Raw genomic sequence first — 10,063 nt, 5'->3', positions numbered from 1 at the left:
CTTGTGTAGTATAATTAGTATCTCGGTTTGTGGTAGAGATGACACCCTTAACCCCGACCACGCAACCAAAAGTTGCATTACATTGGCGTGGTTCGAAAAAAGACATAGAGAAAGGGGTAGCAATTAGAGTGTTTTCAAAAAGGTTGGAGTTATTGCCCTCAAGAATCTGCATAAGACCTTGCTTGATCGCAATCTTATCATGATCGTTAAGTAGAGTAAGGAGAAGATTCTCGGGGAGGGGAGCAAGTAGAGTAAAATTACCGAAGGACCAAGCTTCGTGGTGAGCTTTACCCAAAAACATTTCCAAAAGCCGGCTCGGGATGAAGGGATCGGTGTAGGTTTCGAAGGGCTTTGTGGTGAGGCTTCGACTCGGTGTAGTAATGGTGAAGTCTTTGTTTGCAAGCATCTGCTCCTCTTCGTCAAGATCCATAGGTAAGAGTGAGCTTCCGGTAGCAGTTGGTGGCGTTGTGATGATCTCTGAAAAACCATTAAGCAAATGTCTCTTTCTCTACCGGGTTAGTGGGTCGTTTCGCAGCCGCTTTCCATTACTCTCCATGAAACGTTGCATCAAATTTGGTGCATGCTCGAGCCACTCTTTCTGCTCACGCTCATCTGCATCAATAATTGCGGACAAATTTGCTGCCAAATCACGTAGGCGGGAAATCGCAGCAGGAGGATTTTCCCGTGCCATGGCATACAAGCGGAACCATGCGGGAAGGTCAAGAGTGGATAGTATTGTGGTATCTTCAGCCTGCTGAGAAGGGGTGGCTCCATCAAGTTCAAGCAGAGTGGAGTGAAAGCTAGGGTCGCTAATACAAAGGAGCAAACCCTGGACAATAACTTAAGGGGGGAAATTTTGTGCAGAGTATCCTAGAGCCATAAGGCTCTCATCCCATCCTGAGAAAGCCGCAGCTAGCTGTAAGGCATGGAAAAGAAATTAGAAAACAGAAGAATAAAGAAACATAAAGGGAAAATTTAAAATAATACATGACTGTGTACGGGGTTAGGCAAAATAAGGGGAAGGAACAGGTTTGCGAAAATAAAAGTGCAGAGAGAGAGAGAGAGAGAGAGAGAGAGAGAGAGAGAGAAGGAAGAGGGCCAAAGAAATGGCTAACCAAGACGCAAGGAGGCAGAAACATAAAAAAGATACCCCAACATGCAAACATGCCAAGAGAAGGGAGTAAATGCAGGTTCCGATCCATGAGAATCAATCGGCTAGCAAGAGACATCAGCATGTAGATCCGAAAAAGGGGGGAGAGGAGAGAGACAATGAGAGATGCCCGCCATGCTGTGTGTGATTCGAGGCTTCCTGTAGATGAAGTTAAGTAGCATAGCGAGCAAGGAATTGAAAAAAGCAGCAGCGTGTGCAGAAGCAAAATAGCATAGGGAGTTTTTGAAGGAATTGAAACGCAGCATCGTGTGCAGAAGCAGAAGACGGGTAGTACCTGTGACAGCCCTTGCTGATTGTTGCAACGCAATCAAATATCATGGAGATAAGAGCGGTGCAGGTGAGGTCGAAGCGCGCCATGTAGTAGGAGAAGCAAACCCCTCCTGCTGTAGCGTAGGTAAGAAGGGAGCAAACACACACACCCAACACACGCGCGCACAAGACCGACCCTCCAAGGACCATAGCCCACCGAAGGGTCATCCCGCGAGGGTAGCAGAGCTTGAGATCGATTTAGCACGAAAAAATTCGTCTTTTTACCCCTTGGGAGGGAGACAGAGACAAGTCACGAATAAAGAATTCTTTTGAGGTACCCCGCTCTCCAGAGATTTGAAAGGCGGTGAGTCCAAAAAATCAAAAAGCCAAAATGAGATAATTTTTAAAAAGAAGATGTGTGTGTGCTAGAAAGGAACCCAAATTTTAAAGTAAAAAAGTTCTCATCAAGGGATGTACAAAAAAGGTGAAGTTCTTTGTAACCGGCCAAAATCTGACCAAAGGGAAGGTGTAGGTGAAAGTGGAATCCATGACACCAAAAGTAGAGTATAGTGCATTTAAGGTGTGATAAAGAAAAGAGAAGTCCTTACAGATCAGAGGTAGCCCTTTTGTTTAAAAAAGGGGAATAGATTAAAAATACTAGCAAGTGGGCTAGTGAAGGGCTACTCTGACCACTAGAGAGAGAGTAGGTTGCTAGGAAATTACAAAATGAAGATCCACTTTTACCATTAAAACACAGAGGTTAGGAATGCTCAATAGAACTCTTATTGGAAGCCATTATAATTAAAAAATGCTTATTTACAAACAATGGAGAGAGAGGAAAGCTTAAACTTTGGTAGCTTGAGCTAAATTGCAATGTTTTAGCCAAAGGAAGATCCTGTTACCTGTCACCATCACCATCAAAACAAACATAAAAATGTTAATAAAAAATGGTGGAAGGCAGGTGTCATAGGATGATCCTACATGTCATAGATGTCAAGCTAAACAAGGACAATCAAAAGCAAAAGTAAGCTACAAACCTGAGAGGAAGATTCCATTTGAGTAGAGTGGTGAGAGGGTTGAATCTTTGAAGAGTTGCATGTAGCGCATTGTTGCACCAAGAGGATGTTGTCGATGTTCACAATTCGAAGGCTCCTAGTGACCTATGAGCAGTAAAAGCAACGCATAGAAACATTGGAAACTTAATTCTATTGTCAAACTCGATAATGAAAATAAGAGTCTAAAACAAAAAAGACGATAAGCAAACCTGAGTTCCGTAACCAAGTTCTTTGGTTTGGGATTTAAACACAAAAGTAAGTTTTGCACGTAGTCGTGAGCTATGTGCAGGTGTGATGATGGTCATGTCCACAACAAATAGCTTGTTTGAACTACCTTTTGAAAGAGCCAACATTTCGAGCAACATACATGCAAACATCATCTGTTTCAAGGTCCTCTAACAGTGACTGTAGCTCTGTCTTTCGTTCATTAACAAAAGAGAGCTTCACGACAAATAAGAGCAATCAATACAAGTTCAAGATGATTACTTTGATGCTGTGATAAAGACAAACAAGAAGAATCTTACAATGGCTGTGTCTGAAGATGTTGGACCATCTGCCACAAGGAGATCCCCAATTGCTCGACCAGTACCACAAGTAGACAATGGATCCTCTCTATGAATGATGACAAAGGCTACTGTCGTCAAGGGCATCCGTATTCCTCTTCCATGCAGTGCAGGAGCTTCATCCAAGAAAGCTCTTATGCTGGTTTCGGGACAGAAGCTAAGGCTGACTGGGAAAGGTTCAACCTTAATTACAAATGCAGCTGTATCCAAGTAAAGAGAGCATGGTGCAATTCCCCCATCATTCTTGTTATTCGGTTTCACTGACAAATTTTCAACCTTGATGAACTCACCAATAGATAGTTTATTGGAATACTTTTCAATGCATTCTTGCCCAACAACTAATGTGATTGTATGCATGCATTCTTGCCCAACAACTAATGTGATTGTATGCATGCATTGGACATCAACCAGATCTACTTTTAAGAAGCGCCCATATTTTGCTTGTTCGGGTGGTACCTTATAAGTACCATATCTATTAAAAATTTTTCCTTCCAAGACAAACCTAGGATTGGATTCTGAGATCTCGCTAATATGCAACAAAGGAATAGCGCTAGGTGAATGAGGCACTAAGTTGAGGTTGTGGTCTTCAGGGTCAAGCTGGGTCGATTCACTATGTGTGCCATCAAGAGAGAGTTTGCCTTTGTCAGCTTGAGGGTTGGAGAAGCCTGAAAAAGGACATGACTTTACAAATTGTATACAAGGCAGTTAACAAATATTGTTCGCTTTTAGAATTGTAAACAGCATACCTTCTTGTGTGGATTTTGGAAGGAGGTCCTTTTTGACCTTGTTTTTTTGTTGTATGCGCTTGAAAACCTTTGGTGGTACTCCTAAAGGGGCGCAAGATGCCGTGGGTAAGATAGCAAGAGTTTTGCAAGGAGTTTGTTGATGTTTATGAGAGGACGAAGGAGATTTCGTATTTTGACATGAATCTGTAAAAGTAGTATTCAGGTGGAAAGACTATGTAGATTCTCAATTTTGAGTTTGTGAAGGAGAGGAAAGCGAGTTTTAGTGAATGAAGTTGAATGCAAAGGTGTAAGTTGACAATTCAAAAGAATGTACCGGACTCCACATCCATGCTGTCATTTGCACTAAAATCTTCATTGCATTCAGGTGTTCTATCATCCCTTGAGATGAAGTTACTACCATCCATGTTTAAGCCTGTAAACAATGAAGAAAAGACAATTAGATGTTGGTTTCAATCAATTAGCAGTTTGTGGCTTAATCATAATCATTATTATTAATGACAATCAAAGTAGCACATATCAAAGAAATCAAAATAGCACATAGCACACGAAAGCATCAGAAAGGGGGAGGACAACAACAGGAAAGCTTTCCATTGCTGGATGCACACAGGCCAAAGACAAACCAGCAAGATGCGACTCAAGTATCTGGAGGCCATTCTCAACCAAGAGGTGGGTTTCTTTGACATGGATGCTCACACTGGCACGCTAGTCGATAGCATCGCCAAGGATACAGTGCTGGTGCAAGACGCTGTAAGTGAAAAGGTAACTGACTGCTGTCAGATTTTGTTTTCCATACTTGCCTTTGCTTCCACATTTATCATAAGGGCGACAAATGAAATTCATTTTCCCATCTTTCATTTGATTTCTTCTTCTCGTTGATAAATGTGTCCAAATGTTTCTTTCTTGAGGGGGGAGCCATTGTACTGATTGTAGAATTGAAGTTTTTGTGCAATTTTTGCAAGACGTAGAGGGCACTGCTCCAGTTTCACCTAATTCGGTCCTCTTCTCCTTGTGCTTGTATCTGTGGAATTAAATAACTGGACTGCTCCAGGCTGGTAATCTACATATGGCAATGGGTAGTATGCGTGTACACACCTGTCTGCCTCATATCCACATCTCTGGCAATATAATTGATAGATAAAATGGGCTGGATTTGCCTCGTGAAATGAATAGCTTGTGGGCCTCGCGACCTTGACTATCCTCCTCATGTGTGCTCCAGTGAAAGATAGACTCCCAGACATAACCCTCCACTATGCGCAGGAGCCACAACATACAAACGATGTTGAATATGGGCCACGTTCTGGGAACATTGAAGGATAACCTACCCTTAGAGAAGGATGGACCACTCAAGTAGGTAATAGCCCTTATCATGGTGTGGTGAGCTCAAGGGGACTTTGCATCCAGACCCAAGTTGCATAAAAGAGCATTCTACTGCCTATAGTATGTTCATCCATGATCAATATGCAATTTGTTTTATCTGCAGGCAGGAAATTTCTTGCAATATGTGGGCACTTTTGTTGGAGGTTTTGGAGTGGGGTTTTCATTGTAATGGAAATTATGCCTGGTTTTAGTGGCTCTTGTACCAGCAATAGCATTTGCTGGGGGCTTGTATGCATACACACTTACGCGATTGACGACTAAAAGTCGAGAAACTTATGGAAATGCAGGGGCCATTGTAGAACAGGTACAAACTAAGAAAAAGATGGGTGAATGGGGTGTGTGTGTGTGTGTGTGTATGTTGAATGCACAAAGTAATGGCTTAATTACCACCTTGTTGATTTTATGGACAGACAATTGGGCAGATTCTGACTGTTCATTCGTTTGCTGGTGAGAAGAGAGCTGCTCAGGCTTTTACAGACTCCTTAGCTTTGACATTGAAATTAGGTTATAAAGGGGGTTTGGCCAAGGGATTGGGTATTGGAGTTACATTCACAATTCTCTTCTTTTCATGGGCCCTAATATTATGGTATGGGGGTGTCCTTGTTCGTCGTAAGGAGACTACAAGCGGGAAAGCCATAAGTGCTATCTTCTCTGCAATTTTTGGGGGCATGTAAGCACTTTTTTCCCTGTGAAATAGCATCTAGAAGCTCCTTCAAAAATCTAGCATGATTGATTTTCTGTATTTATTGCCTTGTAATGCAGGGCTCTCGGTCAAGCTATGGGGAATATAAGTGCTTTTAGTAAAGGGAAGGTGGCGGCATACAAAATCATCGAAATGGTGAATAAACCGATGAAGATGAATTGCCAGGTAGAGGATGGTTTGAAGCTCACTGAAGTCAAAGGTGACATTGAGCTGCGAAATGTGGTCTTCAGCTATCCTTCCAGGCCAGATGTCATCATCTTCAACAATTTCTCTTTATCCATACCTTCCGGAAGAACTGTCGCTCTTGTTGGGGCAGTGGTTCAGGGAGGTCCACAAGAAGGTATTGATTAGTGCTAGACGTGGTACTCTCCATCACAGTCGAGGGTTAGGGGGCACGGCATCTGAGACGTCCATTAACAGCAGTTTCCAAGACAGAATTTATAGATGCAGCCGATGGATGTTAGACATCAGCAGTCGTAATGAGATTGATCCTCCTCCAATGACATTGTCACAAGTCACCAAGTGAAATTTTTCCATGCAGCAATGAGAGCACACCAACTTAGCGACCAGAATTACACGTGCTGATGTGTCAGAATCTCTCAGCCCAAGCTTTCCATTGCTGGATGCACACAAGCCAAAGACAAACCAGCAAGATGCGACTCTAAGTATCTGGAGGCCATTCTCAGCCAAGAGGTGGGTGATGGCCACTAGCGGCATTACTTGGACGTTTTGATCAATCTGTGTCTATGCATGTGCATACGCACAATGACACACGAAAGCATCAGAAAGGGGAAGGACAGCAACAGGACAGGGTAAAAAGAGTTCAAAGAAGACAAAACATGTACGTACGCACGTGCATGTGCACTTGCGCTCAGATGCAGGCTTATACATGCACAGTAACCTCGTTATGTAACCTGCTGGAAGCGTATACAAGACAAGCTGCAAGCACAAGTAGAGTATAAAGAAGACAAGACATCAGAAAGCATCAGAAAGGGGCAGGACAACAACAGGACAGAGCCATCAATTTCTTGTCATTATGTAATTGTGCGCGATGTGTTTGTGGTTTTGGGGAGGTTGCTCTTGTTTATTTGGACTGCACATACTTGATGAATCAAATCCCTTGTTATCAGAATGCACTTGACATGGAATGGGCTGAGACATTAAGGAGTAGGGATCCACTTATGGCTGCGAGGCATGCTTTGCAGGATAGAAATACTAGAAATAGCTCATTACATATACGCTGGCAGGAGTTCCATAACTTGAGGTTCTGCTCGTCTCCTAAGGAGGAGGATAAGTCAGAGGGATGGAGGATTGTGATTATGTTCCCGATGCTCAGAATGAGACTGGCAAAAGTGGGTTGGTTGATTCATACCACTGCATCAGGATCAGGTTTAGGCCAGCTTGGGCTATCCATTGTATGCATTGATGCAGGGATGTAGATGTTTTTGAGGGCTAGCATGGGCATATCGATCAGTGGCAAGACATAATCTTTCGATATCATGGAGATGCAGATCTGTAGCACCTTGGAGTGAAGGACACCATAGATCGCATCAGACAGGTTTGGACTGTTGGAGCCAAGCTTTATGGCATCCTCGAAGCATACGTTAAGGTATGTGTCGCTTCTTGCTCTTTGTTGTGCATCTGGGAAAACGCTGAACTTTCCAAGGGGATAACTTCCTTTAGCATTATGCACGCTACACATATTAACTCTTCCAGTAAAAGACAATGAAGCGAACTGAAGTTGAACCTCAATTACCTCAATTCAGATCAGAAGCATGAAGAAATGCCAAAATTTATGCTTTGCAAGTAAACAATGAAAGAACGTGGGTCTAATTAATGCAGTAACAGCAGCAATGGAGGAATTCAGGAGCTGAAAAAGGACCGATAGCTTACTTGGGTTGCTGGACTGTGTTGCAGATGTATTTGAGGAGCCTGATGCTTTGCAAGTAAACAATGAAAGAGGGAAGGTCTCATTAACGATTCAAGAGCTGAAAGAAAACTGATAGCTTACTTGCATTGGTGGACTGTGTTGTAGATGTATTCGAGGAGCCTGACATGTGCATAGCTTTGAATGCGCCACACAAATTAATCGGCAGATTTCTTCAGTTTCCTCAAAATAGAGGTGTCCAGGTGCAGAGAGTGTCGAAGTTGCTGCGCAAAGGAGACTCATACATGCAAGAATAGCCAATTGAAGAAGACTGCACACTGTCAGTTCAAAAATAGCGAGAGAGTTTAGCAAACCAACTCACACAAATAGGTAGCGTGAGAAGCAAGAAGAAAAGACAAAATGTATGAACTGCCTTTCCAAACTCTCACTAAGGCTGCTCTGCAGGCCAAAAATCCTTCTACATATCTCTCTCTCTCTCTCTCTCTCTCTCTTTTGTAATGAGCACATAGGCTCCAGCCGGCTAAGAGGAGGTCTACAGGTGCGTGCACTAACGTGGCCAAAACCTTTTTGTGGTTGGACCATGGCTGGCTGGCCGGTGTAGCCCAAGGCTCACCCTCCCCGGCAAGCTTTTTTCACCCTCTGCAATCTCTTCCCGCATCCTCCTCTCCTAGCTGCCATTTTCTGGACCTTCGATCTTCCAGCAGGCAGCCGTGTTGTGCTCAAGATTCACTCAATGGCAGTCAGCTATCTTCCTCCTCCCCCTTGTTGGCTGGCTGGCAGCACCAGCTCCATGTGCTAGGGCTCTCTCTCTCTCTCTCTCTCTCTCTCTCTCTCTCTCTCTCATATTTCTATACTACTGCATTGTGTTGGAGCTTATAAGGATCCATCAACAATTTTGTAGCAAATGCATTATATGTGGCAACGCATGATCAACTGGAACTTGTTGTAGCTCTCTTGACGGCTTCTCAAAGGGGATTAGTTTAAACACTTTCCTGCTATCATGAGATTATGGCAACAAAAATTGATCACTGGTTAGTACAGACAAGAAAAGAGGATTAGCCGCTTGAGATTGCAGCTTTCCATATTAGCTACTCCAATGCTTGCTCTATTTGCGCGTTTGAGTAACAGAAAAGGAGGCTTGGAGAGTAACAGAACTTCTCAACGGATTCGATCATTAGAAAAACATGAGTAAATAAGAGAGGTTTGGTCTGCCCTTCAATTCTGCTATGATGGGAACCAACGACTTCTCAGACAGTACGAATACGCTTGATTTTGTGCTACATCACGCAGTGGATATTCAGAGTACGATAAACATACCTCATCATCGAAGCCAAGTCCTCTCTATGCTTCTCTCTCAGTCCCATAGATGTTCTTAGATTTTGCGATCATCTCCGCAACTCGTCGCTGATGCGATACAATGGACTCATCACCGTGCTGCTTCTTCGTAGCTCTCCCCAGATCTCAGACAGCACCCCTAGTTGTGTCTAATCCTTCACACCTACTGCCCGGACACCGGACAGATCCTTACAGCTACTCAAAAAAAAAAAAAACCCCCATCATTTTATTACCTCTAGGGTATTGTGTCCACATCCATCGACCACCAGCCTTTGCAAATGAGTAGTTGCATTACGATTCACAAATGTGTATAGGTGGCTTGGCATGCAAAGTCTGCGAATGGGTCCACATGACATGGCATGTCAGATTCTTCAGGACCGATCTGTTCCTTGGGGCAAGAAGCTGGGAAGTCCTGCTATGCTCTCAAACTGTGAGGTCTTTCATCATGTATGGCAGGCGAGGAGTTGCCGTGTGTTTGAAGGAAATCTGGGTGTGGCAAGCTTTTCAGAGATTATACAAGAAAGCAAGGTGGTGATCTATATGCTCGAATGCAAGCAAGACTTAGAAGGTTGGTATAGGGCTACTCAAGCCATGCTTTCAACGTGCGATAAGTAAAGCTTAGAACTATCGTTCACCTACTTTGTTAAGCCGATGGTGATAAGCCTCAATGAGAGGCGGTAGACATCCGATGTGTAATCTTCAACACCTCAAGGCTCGGCCTAAGCTTGAGGTTGTTTTGTAATTTTATGTTGTGCTTAATACAATTCACTCACAATTTGTTTGTTTTGCTAAAAAAAACAAGTGAAAGGGTCACGATGGCTTTTTAAAACAGTAAAAGAGTGATAAAATCATTAGGTGGAGTCTGACTAGAATTATAAAAGGTGCAGCATTGTTCGAGAATGTCTCTCTTATTAAGCGACCGATTTTCCTCCTTGCAAAGAAACAAAGCGGTAATACTAGCAATTTTTTTGAAATT

At 43.2% G+C, this 10,063-nt stretch overlaps 1 protein-coding gene and 1 non-coding gene across 7 annotated transcripts; both read right to left on the bottom strand.

The window, feature by feature from the left end:
- Window positions 1-443: 443 nt before the first annotated feature.
- LOC147424547 (uncharacterized) lies at window positions 444-9,257 on the bottom strand. 6 transcript variants are annotated; one of them, XM_086499831.1, is made up of 11 exons: window positions 9,070-9,257; window positions 7,876-8,069; window positions 7,758-7,802; window positions 4,098-4,196; window positions 3,785-3,967; window positions 3,000-3,703; window positions 2,843-2,916; window positions 2,685-2,754; window positions 2,458-2,580; window positions 1,446-2,322; window positions 444-916 (listed from the first exon to the last, which is right to left on the bottom strand). In XM_086499831.1, exons 2-10 carry the CDS (start codon window positions 7,925-7,927, stop codon window positions 2,299-2,301), a joined length of 1,374 nt encoding a protein of 457 aa, XP_086355957.1. In that variant the 5' UTR covers window positions 7,928-8,069; window positions 9,070-9,257; the 3' UTR covers window positions 444-916; window positions 1,446-2,298. The 6 variants fall into 6 exon arrangements, 5 of the variants coding, with proteins under 5 accessions (XP_086355957.1, XP_086355953.1, XP_086355956.1 ...); XM_086499827.1 differs by lacking the exons at window positions 2,685-2,754; window positions 2,843-2,916; XM_086499830.1 differs by lacking the exons at window positions 2,685-2,754; window positions 2,843-2,916 and having other exon boundaries at window positions 3,785-3,865.
- On the bottom strand, window positions 9,101-9,185 carry LOC147424548 (small nucleolar RNA SNORD25). Its single transcript, XR_015186515.1, has one exon. It is a non-coding gene; the product is annotated as a small nucleolar RNA SNORD25 (small nucleolar RNA).
- Window positions 9,258-10,063: the final 806 nt, after the last annotated feature.

Source organism: Adiantum capillus-veneris, chromosome 25 (genome assembly GCF_014529385.1).
Source record: "Adiantum capillus-veneris isolate H3 chromosome 25, ASM1452938v2, whole genome shotgun sequence".
Lineage (NCBI taxonomy): Eukaryota > Viridiplantae > Streptophyta > Polypodiopsida > Polypodiales > Pteridaceae > Adiantum > Adiantum capillus-veneris.
This window is presented reverse-complemented; position numbering and strand designations above follow the sequence as displayed.

What these genes read in the sequence shown, in the direction of transcription:
- LOC147424547 (XM_086499831.1), bottom strand. Translation starts at nt 7,927, where the DNA reads ATGCACATGTCAGGCTCCTCGAATACATCTACAACACAGTCCACCAAT. An exon ending in TCCAAAATCCACACAAGAAG is followed by an intron (nt 3,704 to 3,784) that starts GTATGCTGTTTA and finishes GTCCTTTTTCAG; the next exon opens with GCTTCTCCAACCCTCAAGCT. An exon ending in GAAACAGATGATGTTTGCAT is followed by an intron (nt 2,755 to 2,842) that starts GTATGTTGCTCG and finishes ACCTGCACATAG; the next exon opens with CTCACGACTACGTGCAAAAC.